The sequence below is a fragment of the Battus philenor genome, unplaced genomic scaffold, assembly GCF_028537555.1.
Source record: "Battus philenor isolate CCGP_79_NKW_IND1 unplaced genomic scaffold, ilBatPhil1.0.hap1 SCAF_8, whole genome shotgun sequence".
NCBI lineage: Eukaryota > Metazoa > Arthropoda > Insecta > Lepidoptera > Papilionidae > Battus > Battus philenor.
Genome location: NW_027181748.1, coordinates 8,529,047 through 8,548,678, shown reverse-complemented (window position 1 = coordinate 8,548,678; position 19,632 = coordinate 8,529,047). Strand labels below are relative to the sequence as shown.

The following is a 19,632-nucleotide window of genomic DNA, read 5'->3' as shown; positions in this document are numbered from 1 at the left end:
ATCTATATATTTTGTATTCCTTACTTAACACAACAAAATATGAGGACAAGCAACCCACACACAATACCCAACAAAATATTTTTGATGGATTTCAATATTAATTAAGAAATTGTGATTGAACTCGTTTAAGAATTTATATTTAGGTCAATAAAGTAGATGTAAGTATTAATAATTTAGTGCAAAAAGACTTGCAGCTTTCTGTTGAACGAATGATGTAACAATGCGAGAGAGTTTTCTACAAGTTTTGAAATAGGTTCCAACCTATATCATCCATGGATGTCCTACGTCAAATCATTTTGTGGTGTTTGAGTTGTTGTGATACATTTGAAGGGATCAAAACAATTTGTTACCTGTAATCAAAACGATGAATAGACACGAATGATGAATTAGCAGGGGTTAGAATAGTTTCTAATAATAAAAGCAAACATCCCTAATGACATTGAAAAGAAATCTATTTCAAAACTGAGCCAGTCCAATGATTATGATAATTTCTCAAAATATAAGAATAGGAACTTAAATTGTGACGTTTATATATCCTAGACAATTCACTATAGATGTAGACGTATCTATTAATCACCACCACACGTTCATTGTGATACATATTACTGCAAGAATTGCTTTATAGAAGTGGTGCCATAGTTTAACCTATTAGTTAACACAAATTTGTTATAAGGGTTCAAATTTGAAAATGTAATCTATTAGGTGTAAATTATAAAGCTCAAATTGTAATAATCTTTAAAGTCTGATGTACCTTTTGGAACAAATTGAGTTGCCGATAAACAAATACATGTTATTGTTCCTACGTTACGATGGCGTTAAACCATGAACATGCCTTCAGAAAGTCGATATATCACAGTTATTTTTCTGGCATAAATTCATATTCAACAAAACCACCCGGGTAATAAAATTTACAGCATAAAATATATTACATATCCAAAAAAAATCCACACGCGAATCAAGTTACAGACACCACAACATTGTGTTAAATCAGCATTTTTAAAATTTAACAAATAATGTAACTATAAAATTCTTCGTAATAATTACGATTCGCTAAAAAAACCATGTTACTGCCAACAAAACTCTATGTCCAAATAAATTTTATATGTTACTGTAGATATAGCTTTTAAAATGCATAAAAGTTTGCAGGAAGATTGGTACGTTAAAGGAGCATAAGTAACACGTAAATTTACTTTATTCCCCGCGCTTAATGTATATGTACTCTTATGGACGACTTCATAGTTTTGTTACTAATGTAAGCCGTAGAAAATAAATGCTGAATAAGTTTTGCATAAGTTTAAATTATGAACATTTCATTAATATTATTTTTAAGTAGTATCTTTTCTGATTTCAGATTATTTTCAGGTGAATTAACATTTATTGTATTAAATTTTACAAGTAAATTATCTAAATAAGATAGTTCGCCAAAATTTAAAAAAAAACAGTGAGATTTCACTATTTTAGACTTATTACAAAAAATCTTATGTCGTTCACACGTTATTTATTACTTTGGTAAAGTTTAACGGAACCTTGTCGTTTATTACGGATCTGTGGAATATTAGTATCTCTTTACTAAAAGTGTAAACATCCTGTCCCACTCCTCAACAACTTTTATGATGTCTACTCTATTTCAATTTTTTCTTATGAATTAAATTACATTCAACATCGTTTTTTTTTGGTAAAATACTAAATTTTACTAATACTTAGACCCTCTGTTTTAATTTCATTTGTCAAAATTACAAACTAGTGAACTTTTTATCCGAAATCTCTTATTAAAATTGATAAGTGTTGCAATAAATGAGCAATGCTGGCGAAAAGCTTTGGATTACGGGAACTGATTGAACCTGTACAAGTACGGTTAGTGTCGTACAAAATAACTAATTTAAAAACCACATAGTTTGTCACGTCATTAATTATGCCTTTTGCTTAATAAGCGGACCAAAGAGTCAAATGTTTTTGAAATAAATATATTTAACTTATGATATAATGTAGATAAATGTATAGTATAAGAATACAACACGTTTTGGCTGTGCTTTGAATATAAATTGTGTACGTACTTGTATGTATCAATGATTTTATTATTAGTTGACACACGTGATAATGTAATAAATAATATAATGTTATGCTTAGCTTTTTCTACCTTTACTAATATTTTAATAGAAGATTAAAAATACATTAGACAATTTGTTCGCTTTATATAAAAAAACAAACAAATTGATTCGTTTACCGTTAATCATTGTCAAAAACTTTATTTGTTTATAATTGCATATAACGAAAACTAAGGCTAACCTAAAAATGGAGTCGTAGATATGTTATTAAGAATTATTAATCACATTATTCCCATACTTCAGTACAAAACATGCTCAAGAAATCACAAACGGAGCAAAGCTTGAATAACAAATTATATTTTGTGTTATATATCTAAAAGAAAAATATATTTATTGATTTATTATCTTGTTTTCGTCTATACATAGTTTATAATACGTTGAAAATATCTTTGATAGTTTAGAAAACATTCCTTTCTTTTAAAAAAAAGTGTTTACACTTTATTGAAATTTTAAATAATCTATTTTTTCGAGAATAAGATTAAAACATATCATTCGCTTTATAAGAAATAATAACAAAATTATTGTAATTTTCTGTTAACACTAGTAAAACTCTCTGGGATATGTAACATTTTAAGTTCTACGTAACAAAATATAATACCTATTGTTAATTATAAATATTATATTTAATTACATCTTTTATATATTATAATATACTAATAAATTTGAGTACAAAAATTACTGCCCATTTTTAACACACGTAATTCGATTTTCGCTGTATTTAAAAACTGTTTAAGACAGAAAAACACTCAAATATACCTAAATAGAAAACATTTCTTTAAATTGTTATTAAAGAACTTGCAACTTTTTTCTATTCCTAAATTGTGTAACTTTTTGTTGAGACAAAATATATCTTATAAATCATTTTACTATTTTTACGACGAAAACGGTATCAAATGAGCAAACAATTACGTTAGTAGTATCCTATAGTCTATCAACTTTACACAAAACCATATTTATTATGTTCATCAATAAAATAAACATTTGAAAAAACAGTTGTATTACCTATATTAAGTAAAATAATTGTTTGAAACGTTTTTTAAGCATGGACAATAGTTTTTCGGGAAAGTAAATGTCTAAAACAAAAAACTCTCAGATTTTAATCCATTAGGTATGAAGCCTAATGATCCAATATGTATTATCTTTTGGGACAGTATAAACATCCCTGTAACAAAGCCTTTGACCATGCTCAAAAAATAATACAACAACTTTTATAAGATAATCGCTTCATAAGAATCTGGATTAAAGTAATCATATGGAGTTCGAAACAAGTATAAATCTAAAAACCACCTAACATCATGAAAACATACGATGAATAAAATAAATGTAATAAAACATCCTGACGTAACAGAAATGGATTTTTATAACTTTGTGATGTTGTGCAATTTGAATTTATCGTAATTAATTCTGTAAACATTTTCCATCATGATTTTTTGTTCTAAGAATGGTAAAGGAAAGTAAATTATTCTAATTTGAAATGTGTTTACGTTTTCTTCATGTATTTCTTTAAATTAACTTAGGATTCGAGTTTATGTTGTCATAATATTATTTGTTTGTTTTACACAAATTCATAGAAAAATATTTAATAGTTTTAGTAAAACTTGGAGAGAGATAAACCCGTAGAGTATCTCTAGATCTGTGTATTTGGCTATCCGTCCCGTAATCACGACATAGCAATTATTTAAACTTATCTCTTAGTTCAATTCGCTTAATAGAGCCATTGATGCTTGCAAGAACTTTTTGTATTATTCGAATATTCATTCTTCAAAATAAAGGTTTCATAACTTAGTTTGATATACCATCCAAGTTGTTGTTAAGTAGATCTCATATTGATTACTAAATATTTTTATTGTTAAATAAAATTATGTAGTCTTATAAATAGATTAATAAGTAACTAGTAACGCCTAGACTGTTCAAGAAGTTCATTTAAACACCACTAACCGTTACATTTTCTATTACTTTAGTAAAATGTATGAATGAAATAGCTTTATGACAATCATTCGATGTAAACCGTCACAAACAAGAGTTGCTTAGATTCCAATTTTATTGACATTTTCGTTTCCTTCGTGCTTCTTTAATCATAATTTAATAAAAGTTTGGAGAATAATAATTCGTTTTACAACAAATTAACTTAGTTTGTAGTAAATGCATTGAAACATTCCTTTCGGGCTGACAATTCAGTTCGATTTTACAATATTATTTGAAATTTAACAGCTCTTGTAGACAAGTAATTATATCATCATTTGAATTCAAAAACATAAATAGCAAAAACACTTAATGAATATATATTTGCGATTATTTTTATGAATTGTAATAAAATCATTAAAAATTTGTTAAACCATATAAAAGAAGAGATTTCAATAACTCAACTTTTTTTTTTAAAGTAAATAAACATAAGTATTATAAGTGAAGCTTAAAACATAACAAGAAAAGACATTAGTGAGATAAATACATACAAAGGAATCATTTCAAATGTATCGATTTGTGAGGGCAATATTGGACCTTGTCATACTAATCCGTTAGTGATCACCATGCTTGATTTGTGAATAATAATATTATCACATTTTATTTTAAAGTAGATACTATTGACTGTATTTTAAACAATATATTTTTTAATTTCTCATGAATTTTAAATACTACGTACGTTACATTTTGTTTTGTACGTTTAACTTGTATAACCATCGATATAAAATACGTATAATACAATTATGACATTTTAAACTGGTTACATGAATTATTAGTATTTGGAAAAATATATTAAATTTGTTTCGTGTTAAGAAAGCAATTGATTGATAAATAATTAAAGCAAAATAAGGATAACAATGACGTGAGCGATGCTTTGAACATTATGTATAAAAGTCCGTTATAATTGTAAGAAACATATAATCTTAATATTTAGATTCTCTGGTACAAGTTTCCGAAATGTCTTGCATTACGTTTCAGTTGTATAAAAAAGATCGCAAATTGAAATGATTTGGTTTATAATTAACTATTTTTAGTTAGATTCATTTTTATTAGGCATAACCTTTGTAAATAAATACCATAGAAAGGTAATGCTATCATGTTTGTATGTGAAGTTGTAAATATTTTTATTGTAATATTTCTTAATTACAATTTTCAAATAATACACAAATTCTAACCTTGTTTCTATGAGTATTTATTTTGTAGAATACTTCCTTGTAGCAAAGACTAAAAAAGAGGCAATTTCCTTTATTGGACACAGATATAAATTTCCAGGATCGCAGCGTTAATTTCCCATGAAATATAGTCAGTTACATGCTCTTGCTGGACAATCTAGATAAGTAACGTCATGGCGCCTACATCTTCTACACTTGAAAAAAAACCGCAACAAATTCTATCTTTTTACAAATTTTATCTTCAATCTACTTGTAAATATTACTTAACAAGCTGAGTTACTATGGACTACCGACAGCTTTTTGAACTCAATCGGAACAAATTTTATTTTTCTTAAATTACTTTTCCGTAACGATGTCCTAAGGACAATTTAAAAACACTCGATACGCTTTTGTTTACGCTACTGTTTACGCTTGTACAAAATGTTTTTTTTAAAGAGCATTTAAAAACAAAGTTGTTTTGCCCATATAAGAACAACAAGCATCCTATGAGGCAAGGGAAATAGGTTCTTAATTCATATGCGACTTCGTAATGCAGTGTCTTTTGGGAGCCAATCGCACATTGTCTGTGCCATTATAATAAAAATTGCAATCACGCGACCCTAAAAAATTGGGGAAAATGTATTTATGATGTTAGTGTTTCTGGATTTAGCGTTATTTCAATAGCGATATCTGTTACGCATTCATTGAATAAACTATTTTATTAAAAACGTCCATGAAGATATTTTTCTTTTCAAAACTCTGTTGATAAGATCAAGGCCTATCTTATACACTATATATAGAGGTACGGAAATTTCGCAAAAAAAAATCACCAATTTCGCATTTACATTTTTTAAAATTTAAAAATTTTGCATAAATTTCGCATTTATATTTTTGAAATTATAAAATTTGGGCAAATTAGGTATTTATTAAACAAAGATACTTGTTTAGTAATTTTATTACTAAATATGAAAGTAAAGTTTAACAAAATACAAATTTCAAAGTACAAGTCTTAACTTAACATAAAACAATTTTAATTAATTAAAAGATAACATTGTAGAAATTTCAACATTTGACTCCTTAAGCGTCGTTCTTCGGTCCGTTACGACGACATTGTATATGCTGAAGAAGCGTTCAGCGTCCACGCTGTTGGTTGGACTCCAAATACTCTGTAATGCTGCTTCAGCAAAAGACGGAAAGTTGCATTTGACAGCCAACAATATGTCCCTAACATTAGAGTTTTCATTTATATTAATAGGCCGAAGAATTAACCTATGAAAGTGCGCATACCCATCAATTAGCTCATTTTGAGGAAATCCTTGGAAAAAAGGAATTTTCGAAAAGCTTTCCAGCAATACGTTTATAATAGGTTGTCAAATATCTCCCTTCCGCCTTTTTGTCTTTTGAATTTCGCGGCTATGTACAAAGCGCTACAGAGCTCGTATCTGGCAATACTATACATAATTTGAAAGGTCTTGACATAACCTACAAAACGACGCTATGCATGATTAGTTTGGATATTGCGTTCAACAGTTATAGACGTGTAAACATGGAGTTCACTAACGCCGAAATTCGCGCTATTTTAAAGTTTTCCTTCGTTAAAGGCAAATCCGCTAGAGAAACGTTCCGTGAGATTAATGGTGTTTTGGGGGATGGTACTCTATCACTTCGAACCGCGGAGGAATGGTTTCGACGATTCAGAGCCGGCGAAAACGACACCATGGATAAGCCAGCCGGCGGAAGACCTGTGACGACAAATACCGATCAAATCATGGACTACATCGAGTTAGACCGGCATGTGGCATCTCGTGACATCGCCCAGGAGATGGGAGTTAGTCACCAAACCATTTTAAACCATCTGCAGAAGGCTGGATACAAAAAAAAACTTGATGTTTGGGTGCCGCATGATTTGACGCAAAAAAACCTTCTGGACCGAATCAACGCCTGCGATATGCTGCTGAAACGGAACGAACTCGACCCATTCTTGAAGCGGATGGTGACTGGCGACGAAAAATGGATTACATACGACAATATCAAGCGAAAACGGTCGTGGTCGAAGGCCGGTGAATCGTCCCAAACAGTGGCCAAGCCGGGATTGACGGCCAGGAAGGTTTTGCTGTGTGTTTGGTGGGATTGGAAAGGGAATCATCCACTATGAGCTGCTCCCATGTGGCCAGACGCTTAATTCTACCATCTACCGCGAACAACTGGACCGCTTGAAGCAGGCGATCGACCAGAAGCGTCCAGAATTGGCCAACAGGAAGGGTGTAGTGTTCCACCAGGACAACGCCAGACCACACACTTCGTTGATGACTCGTCAGAAGCTACGGGAGCTCGGATGGGAGGTTTTATCACATCCACCATATAGCCCGGACATAGCGCCACGTGATTACCACCTGTTCCTGTCCATGGCGAACGCCCTTGGTGGTGTAAAGTTGAACTCAAAAGAGGTTTGTGAAAAGTAGCTGTCCGAGTTCTTCGCAAATAAGGAGGGGGGCTTCTACGAGGGAGGTATTATGAAGTTGCCGTCTAGATGGAAACAGATTATCGAACAAAACGGCGCATATTTGAACTAAATCCGATCACTGTAACACTTTTTATAAAGCATTGAATAAAGAGCAAAAAAGCGGAAGGGAGATATTTGATAACCTGTTATTTAATGTAGTTGAACTTGCAGCCGCAGATGGGGAAAACAATTGGCCAATGTGAAAGAAAGCCTCGTTCGTTTTATTTAATTTCATGTGAAGAGAAAGCTTACTGAAACTTTTGTCAAATCTTTCTTAGGGCGTCCCATTTTAAGAGCACAAAAAAAAATATTTTTGTAAAACACTTGCGTGCCTAAAGCGTTACAAATGAACACTGCTCGAGCGCTCGCATGCAACGTCCCCGACTCTAGCGATAGGCAACGAACAAGTGAGACTCGAAAGCTTTCGTTCTGTCGAGTCAGTTCGTGTCCAAAAAATGCGTCGACCGTTTCGTCTGAAACGAACTTCACTCAAGTTCAATTGACGCGAGTCGCGACTCGGGCGATACGATAATAGTTTAATAATCCATCATACGAACACTACCATATATTTCGCATTTATTCGCATTTATGTGTAATTTTCGCATTTATTCGCATCTATTTCGTAAATACGAAATTTCCGTACCCCTAACTATATACTATATTAACACTACTATATTAACACTACTATATTAACACTTTTTAAATAGGGTTTATATTGTTTGTATTACAAAACAATAAATTGAATATAATAAAATAAGTTGAAAAATATAATAGCTCCAGTTAATTGCAGATAGACAATATCTAGAAACGCATTAACAAGTGCTATAAAGTGAGCTAAGATTATTAATTAAAAAAGGTCAGTTATTTTATGAACGTTATTTAGGGAACAGTATGAAGGAATAGTACAGGTGCTTCATAAAGTATGTCACAAATTATGGAACACAAAAACGACGACATGTATATTTATGTGTTGAAAGTCTATGAAGGAAGCCTATGCCCGGCTGTGGAGTCCTATGATAATGATGATGATGATGATTAAGTATTAATACACCAATATTTAAAAATTACAAATTAACAAACAATAATTAAACATTCACTTGCAAAATAAGTATGACAAGAACAGCTTCGATTAGAATTATTAAGGAATAAGTTTTAGAGGTTAGTTTTCAATTATGACGAAATTACAAACCTATTTGGATGACAAATGAAAATTTATAGAAATATACACAGCTGTAACAAGTCTCAGGTAAACTGATTTTTTAATAGTTAACAATTATTAACATGCAAGTAAATAAACGCTACTTGCCCTGTTTCGTAACAATAAAATAAATTACTATCTCATAACTATGAACCATATTAGAAAATGAACCTACGGAGGACATGCAACATGGAAAATTTGTTCCATAAATACATACAATTTAAAATGTTTTGTACCGGTAATAAAACAACTAAAATAAAAATAGATATTGCATGAAAGTACCTAAAATACGTTGTTTACAGATAAATAATAAACTAAACTTTTAATGGATATATTGCAATATTATAATAAAATAATTTAAAAAACTAGAATCAATTGCGATGGCACACGTCACTGTTTTACTGTCCAAACAGTACTACTTTTACGCCAACTGTCATGGGCATGTAATAAATGTTTTCTCTACATTTTAAAATATTCACAGAAATAAATTCTTTATTCAAATATATTACTTTTTATAATGATGTATGTAATATTAAGTACCAATTTAGTTAAAAATTGCTGTTATATAGGTTTGTTCCATATGGTTCATTAACATTGCCAATGTTCCATAATGTAGCCCTTGACCTTATCACATCACTTAATTTTCATATTCTTTTTCAAACACACAAATTCCTGACAAATTTCTATGTACAAATTAAAAACTGCGTTTAATTCCACAAACGACTAGCCTTATTTATTTTGACATAAAATTAATTTTATTATCTGTGTCCTATTGATAATGTCTAATATGTCTACTATTGACAAGCTTAAGGCAATTTAAAAACAGTAGAAATTTGAAGACATGTGAAATTAATATTTAGGTAACTTATAAAAAAGTAATTAGCAATGATGTTTTTTCATCTCTGGTCCGTAATCCAATGGTATTTAAGGCCTTTCATCAAATGGTTTTTTCGTAAAACAACGCGTTTATGTGAATTACAAAGAATATGTTACGGTGACAAATCAGGAGCTGCAAGAACATGCAATGTTGAAAAGTCGTTAATGCTTTCACGTACACAAAACGTGAAGGAAGTTATTTCATACCTAGATTTGACAGTTTTAGAAAGAAGATTTGATCCAAATAATTTTCGCGATATCATAGACCCTTCAATATCAATTATATTAAGAGTTAAAAAAATTAACGCAAAACTACATGCACCCTTTGTAGTTTCCTTTCGACGATGCTTAGAACAAATATGGAGCTACAGAAGACTTTTAAATGACGTAGAAAATGTTCGCACAGAACAATTTGATAGCAACAATCCATTACATGAAGATAAATTGTTAAGATTGTGGTCTCTTTTGGTGCCTGATACACCATTAGAAAGTAGAGTGACGAAACAGTGGCAATTTATTGGTTTTCAGGTTTGTATATTTTTTTCAGTACATTGGAGGGTCACTTTTCCAGGATTTTAAGTATACTTTTAAAACTAGATTATGCTACATATATTTGTTCAAATTTTTTAGGGTGAAGATCCAAAAACAGATTTTCGTGGTATGGGAATGCTCGGACTTGAAAATCTACTATTTTTTGCTACAGAGTATCCAGAAGTATCAAGTCATGTGCTGAGTCATTCCCTCCATCCAATATATGGGTATACTTTTGCAATTGTGGGTATAAATATAACATCAATGGCATATTACCTTCTAAAAGATGGTTCTGCCAAAACTTATATGTTTAATGCAAAGCAATACTTACCTAACATTAATTTATTTCATAGGTTTTATTGTTATTTATTTTATGAGTTTGATAAAATGTGGATTGAATCAAAACCTGAGAATATTATGGAGTTCTCTATGATATTCAAAAAGTTTGAAAATGCTGTTCGTAATGAATTAGCTGATCCCGCATCTGTTTTTAGAATAAATGTTGAGATTGATACTATATAGTCATTCTAGTCCAAATACTTTCTGAATTCTAGTAAATGTTTTATAAGCACAAGATGTGTGATTGTTTTTGGGTTTTGATATAAACATCTATGAAATGTGTGTCCGCACTGTTTATTATTTATTGCATACCATTGATAATATGAAATAAATAGTTAAATTAATAGACAAATAAGATTTAGAACAACAAATTGGTGATGCTTATATAAAAATTTAAAAATATATTTTTGCTTTAATTAAATTGTTTAATAGATTATAGCTTATTATGCATACACTATCATGATCACAAAATAAAAGTATCTTTGGTTCTTGTTGAACAACACATAATGTATTGAAATATATGTCTAAAAGAAGGGCTCTATGTAACATTTTATTAAGTTACATGTTTTTATATTAATATTCTACTACATAAACAACAATTTTCATAATCATGAATCCTAACCATGAATATATTAACTGTTCAAGTGTGATAAAAATAAAACAGTATAATTATTAATCAACCCCTAGTGTAATATCTAAAAATGTGTTCCCTATTGCTAATTAATTTTTAAAAAAATGCATTGTCAAAATCCACACACTTTGTGTCATTCACAATTTTGAGGGTTGAGACCTCTCAGTAGCTTTTGCAAAGTGAGAAGGGTTTCTTAAGAAAGGTGGGATAAGAGTTGAAGAAAATATATCATAATTTTTTGAAAAAATTTATTATAATCGAATAAGTAAGATGTATACTTAAGAAGCAAAGCACCAATGATCTGTTTAAAACAATAAGAGCTTGAATAGAATAACAAAAAAAGATGGCAGGAATTTTCAGTTTTACCTAAAATATTAGGGAGCATAATAGAGATCATCAAAAATTAAATACTTAATATAGTCAACAATTTTACGTTTTGAAAGAAAAATTAACTTTACTATTTACTCTTCTTTTCTTTCTTGACATTCTTCGCATTTGATTTTCCAGCTTTGAACAATGCAATCAAAGCTGTTATAGCCACCAGACCAAATCCAGTCAATCCAATTTGCCAAATCCAAGGGTATTTAGTTAATATATCATATCCATATGCAATGCTATATCTAAGCATTGCAACTGACCAATCCACTACTTCATCACTAAAACAAATTTACAATAGAATTATATGGAATGTGAGCAGATAAGAACATCAAATATTTAGTGTCTAGCAAAAATATGATTGTATGTGGAATCCAGTTTAACACTAATACAAAAAACTACTACTACCAATGATAAATGCAAAATTAATTGATTATCTATTGCACACTCTTCTTTCTCTAAACCTAAATTATAGATTTATTCAGAAAATTAACAGAAATCATGCATTTGACTAATTAAGCTTGACTAAAAAATAAAAGCAAAACAACAGATATGAGACTGTTAATGTAGAATTTAGCCTGTGGTAAGATATTAATTATTCTGATTAGTAGCATGTGTTCAAATAAATAAAGTGTATTTTCTTTGCTCAGTAAGGTTAACATATTAAAAATAACAATCAAGTCTTGAAAGTGTTTAACAATTAAAATTATTTACAAACTTACAAAGGTGATGCAAGAAGAGGAACAGTCTCAGCTTTCGAATTTTTATACCAATCTTGAGCAAATGATACAAATGATTTAACATCATTCTTTGGCAAATCATACCTATAGACTTTGCCCAATCGGAAGCTGTAATGAAAATGTTAGTTCTTACTACATAACATATATTATAATTTTCAGGGGGGTATTTTCTAAATAAACAATAAGTTAAAAGATTAAACCTTTGTATCTATGTATGTACCCAATGAATATTTCGTATTGAAAGTATAACACACTACAAATGAGATGAGAAAAAAGTAACAACATATGCAAAATAATATACTGAAGATTCTTTTGGTGGCAGTCTTTCACAGGCACTAGTTTTACATCTTCACTATCCTACACAGCATTGCATAAGCTTTACTGCATGCTAAATTTGAGGGTCCCATAGCTAACAATATGCAACATTAGTTTTTATGCAAGACTGTATTAAAAATTGTACAAACACCCTGATTTTCTTAATATTAATTGTAGTGTAAAATAATTTTGTTTTGGAATTACTTGGACTTAAAGTATGTAATATTACATGTGTAATAAATATGTAGTCATACTCTAAAAGTAGGTAAATTTTATGTTATTTACCAATGCATTACTTACTGTATTTATAACATATCTTGGACTGTCATAATACTTTCTGCAATGATAATCAGTAAATGAAAAAAATATACAATGTTTGACCATCATCTTGATGTTTTATTACTATTTGATCACTTCTACAATGATGCCACACTAATACACTATATATAAATTTCTGACATGATGTTTTTATTAAGTAATAAATATTTGTTTTTTAATATTAAGCACAGGTTGCATGGTTACTACCATTAATATCTATTCAATTTAACTTATGTGTGGTATACTTACAAAAGTAATGTTGGTAGTTTGGAAACTTTAAATCGTTTAGCAGTGTTTTCACCAGCTAAATTGGCATCAACCCTGGCAACATTAATACGACCTCGAAGAGTAGCCCCTACACTTTCCCACACTGCATGTAATCTCTGGCACTCCACACATGAAGCTCCATAACTGAAAAGTAATCTTTATTTATAGACAATTGTAGCAATGACAACAATAATTTGTCATTGTTTAACTAAGTTTAATGTTACTGTTATAAGCTCCGACTTCAGTTGCTACAAAGCAGAGATGAATTTGTTGTCTTCATTTGTCATTCATGGCAAACATTGGGAGAGACCTGTCTTGTAGAAGTCACTTTCTAGCATGAAAATGAAAAACAGTTGAATTCACTTCATAGACATAACTAAATTAATTTAATACATAATTTTAAGAAAACATCACAATGCCTGAAGATTTGTCTCCAAACATTGCGGTTTTTTGTAAAAAAATTTAAAAGGCTATTGACTAACATATGTCAGCAGTGATAACACGAATCTAAGACGTGATCAACCAGAGAGTAACGGACAGAGTTATGTGCAGAGCTATGTTGTGTGATCGAATGAGAAAGAAGCACTGAAGTTACTGATTTAACTCAAAGACTAACAGTCCTTGGGGACAAAAGGTACTTGAGTGGCGACCATGAGTCAGACCAGCCTAATTAATGAATCGACGCGCAAGCGCAAAACCGCTCATCTAGGTAAACTTTAGAGGAGCCCTATGCCTTGCAGTAGGCATCCATTGGTTGACATGATAATGATAATTTTGCGATACTGTCTTAAAGTAAGTATTGTGAATTTCTCTTAAGTTGATAACAAAATTGCCTATGAAGAAAGTTTAATAAACATAATTGATGCCCAGAATATTTCAACTTAACAATGACTGGATTTTACTTTACCTGGTTATTAACAATATAAAATAGACGTACTTACAACATGACAAACCAATCTCCAGTTGTTGCTCCCGTAGCTGCTTGTGTTATGTGCTCAAATATTTTATCAGTGAGTTCTTTAACGGCAGGGGACTGATTTTTTTCAAAGAAACTATATATTTCATTTTCATCAGCTTCTCCTTAAATAAAATTGCAGTACATTAACAGCATTCCCTTATAAGAATAAGGGGATATTTGTCTTACTCTTACTATTTTCTGTTGCTATATTTATACTATCTATTCTTTATAATAATAAAACATATCTAGAACACATTGTTCTTTAGATTAACAAGAAGTACTAATTAAAAACACTGTTAACAATACTGCTACTATATTACAGAATTTTTTCGTGCTGATTGGTAAAAACCTAATGACAAAAATTATTAATCTCAAAAGGCTTAATTAGATATCCTTTGCAACATAATAGTACTCATCCAATATAGACATAAGATGATATATCTCATACCTAAATCAGTTTAATAACCATGATGATCATTGTGTTCTTCTTTTTGAACACCTTGACAAGATAAATGCAATAATAATGGTTAATTTAACAGCCTAAGCTAAAGTTATCTCTTACACCCAGTCATCAATAAAAATTCTACCAAAAGAATATAATATAAAACTGACTTCTAACAGACCTCTAGCTAATTTGCTTTTAAAAAATTGAGCCTAAATTAGGCTATGCAAGTGACTTGTTATATTAAAAAAACAGTGCTAATCTATGACAGGAAAGAGGTAGATTTTAATCTGTCAGACCATTAATGCTTGGGTGCAAATTTAAGCTCTAATAAAACCAGCCTCTATATGCAACCTCTCACAGTAAAACATTTTACTTAAAAATAAATTCATAATCACATTAGATGAAGAATGTCCACTGCAGGACACTGACCTTCCTCCTATATTTTCAACAAGACTGGAATGAGTTGGCCTGCATCCAAAATAATTTCATTGTAATCTATTGATTCACGAAGGCACAGTGCTGCTGGGTTACAGAAATCAGCCCACAGTAACAATACATAAATTAAAAATCATAATGAATACTTACCATTATATAACAAAGGAACACCATGTCTAAAAAACACTATTGCAGGTTCTTTACTTGGACTGTATAGACGTACCAAATGGCTATTTTCTGACTTAACTGTCAATGCATTTAGTTGTTTCTTAAAATCTTCACTTAAACTATCTAAATGCTGTTCTAATTTATCACAGGTTAAACAGTCTGATTTTGCTGGAAAATAATATTTATTACATTGGTCTTCTTCTTTGGTCTTCTCTTTCAATAAGCTTTGCACAAAAAGTGTACTACCTACACAAAATATACTCAATAGGCATTCTAAAAGTTTAAAAGAAAAAACCGAAGATAATAAAATTATTTTATGGTTTTAAACTAGCAATCTACTAATATTTTCACATACATTACATCACTGTTATCTATTTACGCAAATGACATCAAATTAAAAACTGTCATAGCCTCATTATAGATTTAAAAGAAAAATTGTGGTTTGATTTTTTACAATTTTTATTAGGGTACAGTCAGCAACGGTCACAATAGCCTATGGTTAGCTATTAGTTTAAACATGGTCATATTAATCACACTGATATCCGCATGAATGGTGTTCGCACATAAATAAAAGGCATGGATAAGAGTTAGCTTTCAGCAGATTTGAACAATCTTGATGGTATTAAACAGATTAAAAAAATTTTGCTCGATCATCTATATGTTACTGAGTAATCTGTTAAATCTGTGTTTCCAAATATTGGGCCCACACCAAAAAGGGGGGCACCGTGGGATGTGGGTCCATTTGTGAACATGAGTTTAACCTTTTAGCTTTAACATAAAATATATGTATGTTACAAAGAGGGATGTAAGAATTTTGGAAAGGCTTAGTTGAGGTATGGCCACATTACTTGGTGTCATGTCTTGGTGTCATAGGTGAAGAAAGATGTATCTATAGGTATGATCCTTAAATCACGAGATAATATTCACAGTGGGTGTTTCCTTTAGAACAATTTCCTACAAAAACTATGACAAAAAAACACTTTCTTTCAATAATTTTTGTAAACAAGGAAACAGTAACAGCAAAGTGATTTAATTATGGAAAAATGCATCCATTTGTGTCAAATAGCAGTGTGGTACACTAGTATTTATTTGGCCGTTTTTGGAATATATTAGAGAGCAACATCCATACAAAGTCATTGTTCATCAGGACAATGCGTCAAAATACTCTACCAAATGAACAATTATATATAAGTGCTTATAACACAGTGTAGAATTGTTGAAACAACCTCCTTACAATCCTGATTTTACACCATGCGACATTAATTTATCCCAAAAATATAAAACTTTATGATATAAGATTTTCGGATGAAACTATGTTTAAATTCAATGATACAGTTAAAAAGACCCATAAACCCTATAAAGCAATACTAAAGATTGTCTTTTCAAAACTATTCTTTGAATACAATAAAACTCATTTTATTTTTTCAAAAAAAGAGGGCAGTTGAGCGCCCTTCACCTTGCTTAAAGATGTTAGCATACAAAATAATTATATTGCAGAACACAGACAGTTGATGTAAATGAATTGATCTCTTGATATTGATAATTATCGTGAGAAGGAATAGGTATTTGTTATTCATGTCTGACAAGATGGTAAAATAGCCTCGCTTAAAAGTTACTACGAAAATTTAATGTTATTGCATTTTGTTAACTATTTATGTAACCTCTTCAATAAGAAGTTCATGTTACCAAACTGCGTATTAAAGAAAAGTTCTTTAAACACTTACAAAATAAAACAATAAGTTTCTCTTTTTCTCTAATAAATTGGAGTAATTCTTCATCACTCACACTCGGCACATTAGCATTTATCATAAAAACATTAACAAGTAATATCATTAGTATTTTAGCGAACATAATGAGGAATGTTTATTGAAAATTAAAACTTAAAAATAAACTAGGTTAAACACTAATAAAAATAAAAATATATTAATATAAAAATTATAAAAAGCAAAAATTAATAGCCAAAAAGTTTGTTTTTACAATGGCATTAACTTCTAAACTTTTTAGCCACTCTTTGGTTTTGAACTATTTTTTTAATTTAGGTTACAACAACTTTTAGTTTACTAAGATTTCTCTTCCTAAGAAATTTGGATGTCGTCTCATAATAATACAATTTACAATAATATAATTTTTTTTCATTTAAGATTTATATCTATATTATATTTGTACATAGTTTTGTTGGAGTAGAAAAATCGGTTTAGTCTCGGGTACGAAATAACTGTATAAAAGTACAGTTGACGGCATTGAACGATGAATAAAAATTATGGAACGTACAATTTTAATCGCGTTTATTTTCTCTAATAAATTATTGCCAAATTACTTTTCGAGAGATAAAATGACGCCATCTCGAAAACCAAACCGTCCCATGTCGCCTTCTGGAAGATTCCTAAATTCATCAAAAGGAGAGACCTGCCCAACAATGCCACCCCTCTCGCGCCCAAATACTTGGACTCCGACCCCCGCCTTGCTGGACGAGGATAAAGCCGAATATATAGCCGACAATATGAACAAGCAATGTTCTTCCGGCCCATAAATCCTCCTAAAAATCAAGTCAAATCGAAACGCTCACTGAGAAGCCCTTACTAAACCGAATAGATCCGGTTTTGTGCGACGAACTTGAGGATGCCCTCTGCAATCAGCCTCCGCGTAAATCGCCGTATTCCGATGGTATAACCTATTGGTTATCCAACTATGTAATCCAGGTCCTTGTTAATGATTTTAACGCGGCCACGACTAAGGGATTCTTCCCCAAACAGTGTAAGAGTACGGAAGTCATAGGGTTCTTGAAGCGCTCCAACTATAGATGTAAGGCCGGTTTAAAACAAATTAAACCAATCGGTTCAAAACGAAAAAAACCGAAAAAACCCATTTTTTTCGATTTTAAACGTTTAGTGTTGACGACCATGTTTTTCTTAAATATAAAGACATTATCTATTGCAAGCGTAGACATTACCTATCTAAATTGAAAAACTATTACCTAGTTAACTATATTGTTTATTTTGAAAAGATTTATCAATCAGTTTCATTCGGTTTAAAACCAAACTCACACACTTGCACTTCTCACGCGGAGAGACGTCAAGATGCAACGTTGCCAGCTCGCCTACTCCACACCACACACACACATACATAGCGTGTTGCGTGCGGACATGTCAGTGTTGCCAGTATTGTAAAAAAATGTACAAATTTGGATTCAATATAAAGGAACTCGTACCAAATATGCCAAATACGACAATAAAAAATGCAAACGAAATACGAATACCTACCTATTATAAGTTTAATATTTATATTTCAGTAGCCTTTTGTGAACAATTACTCGGATTACTCCTATTCCTATTCAATTAAGTCTAATGTTAATATAAGTCTAACATTTGGAGATATTATTTTAACTTCGTTTGGTCATACCATACATACATACCATACCTAACGTTGTCTCTTTCATGTGCAAGTAAAATAGAGGGCATTCACTGTGTGTGTGTGTGTATGTGTGCATAGCAGTCGGCGGTGGCTCTGTCGGCAAACTCTTTGAACAGAAATTGAAGAGTGGACCTTTGAGTAGACCCTTACTACTTGGAAATAAAGGTCAAAACTCCTATCCACAATTTTTTTATGATTTAGGTACATATTTTAATCTATTGTATATAATATTGTTTCTTTATAATTATAGTACAAAATATATATGTAATATACTTACCTACATAGGTATAAACTGCATAGGTAACTAACACAAGACCAAGTATTGTCGATAATGATGTGTAAAAACACTGTTCTTATATTTTAGTAGGCGAGTTTTAAACCGTTTAAAAAGATTTATTTGGGGTTTTAAACCGCCACTTTTGGTTTTAAACGTTTTTAATCGGCTTTTTTACATCTATAGCTCCAACCAATCCCACCCCCTATCGGTTCATTGTTCTTCTAGACTTTTTTTATTAGGAGATTCGTGGTAGCAAAGGAACTCCATATCAAAAAATTCACAGATTGCAGCCAACACCTACAATACAATCACACCACGTACATTCAAACGCCGCATCGTCCTTAGACTGAGACACACTCAAGTTTCCGGATGACGCGAAAACAATAAGACAAGCCACGTAAACTGCAAACAGTCATCGTGGTCATTCGATACAACCCCCGATCACACTATTTAGAAGCGTTGTTAGTTTCTTTTGACACTTCTCCTAGTGCTAACTCTTTCCGATGTGGTAGTAATAGTGACAACAGGGCAATAATAATCAATCAAGTCGAAGTATGTTCCTCTAAATCCGGCACCCTAAGTTGCCCTTAGCTTCGCTTCTTTAAAAGACTCCCTAAAACATAAGCC

General features: G+C 31.0%; 2 protein-coding genes across 2 annotated transcripts; one reads left to right on the top strand and one right to left on the bottom strand.

Annotated features, from left to right (window-relative positions):
* Positions 1-9,733: 9,733 nt before the first annotated feature.
* Positions 9,734-13,047, top strand: LOC137931610 (ELMO domain-containing protein 2). Its single transcript, XM_068775062.1, has 2 exons — positions 9,734-10,323; positions 10,426-13,047. Exons 1-2 carry the CDS (start codon positions 9,805-9,807, stop codon positions 10,846-10,848), a joined length of 942 nt encoding a protein of 313 aa, XP_068631163.1. The 5' UTR covers positions 9,734-9,804; the 3' UTR covers positions 10,849-13,047.
* LOC137931611 (thioredoxin domain-containing protein) lies at positions 11,529-17,254 on the bottom strand. The gene is made up of 6 exons (XM_068775063.1): positions 17,042-17,254; positions 15,300-15,485; positions 14,253-14,391; positions 13,294-13,455; positions 12,394-12,519; positions 11,529-11,952 (listed from the first exon to the last, which is right to left on the bottom strand). Exons 1-6 carry the CDS (start codon positions 17,166-17,168, stop codon positions 11,754-11,756), a joined length of 939 nt encoding a protein of 312 aa, XP_068631164.1. The 5' UTR covers positions 17,169-17,254; the 3' UTR covers positions 11,529-11,753.
* Between the last annotated feature and the right edge of the window lie 2,378 nt (positions 17,255-19,632).

What these genes read in the sequence shown, in the direction of transcription:
- LOC137931610 (XM_068775062.1), top strand. Translation starts at nt 9,805, where the DNA reads ATGATGTTTTTTCATCTCTGGTCCGTAATCCAATGGTATTTAAGGCCT. An exon ending in GGCAATTTATTGGTTTTCAG is followed by an intron (nt 10,324 to 10,425) that starts GTTTGTATATTT and finishes CAAATTTTTTAG; the next exon opens with GGTGAAGATCCAAAAACAGA.
- LOC137931611 (XM_068775063.1), bottom strand. Translation starts at nt 17,168, where the DNA reads ATGTTCGCTAAAATACTAATGATATTACTTGTTAATGTTTTTATGATA. An exon ending in GAAACTTATTGTTTTATTTT is followed by an intron (nt 15,486 to 17,041) that starts GTAAGTGTTTAA and finishes ATTATTTTCCAG; the next exon opens with CAAAATCAGACTGTTTAACC. An exon ending in AAACTACCAACATTACTTTT is followed by an intron (nt 12,520 to 13,293) that starts GTAAGTATACCA and finishes TTTTCATTACAG; the next exon opens with CTTCCGATTGGGCAAAGTCT.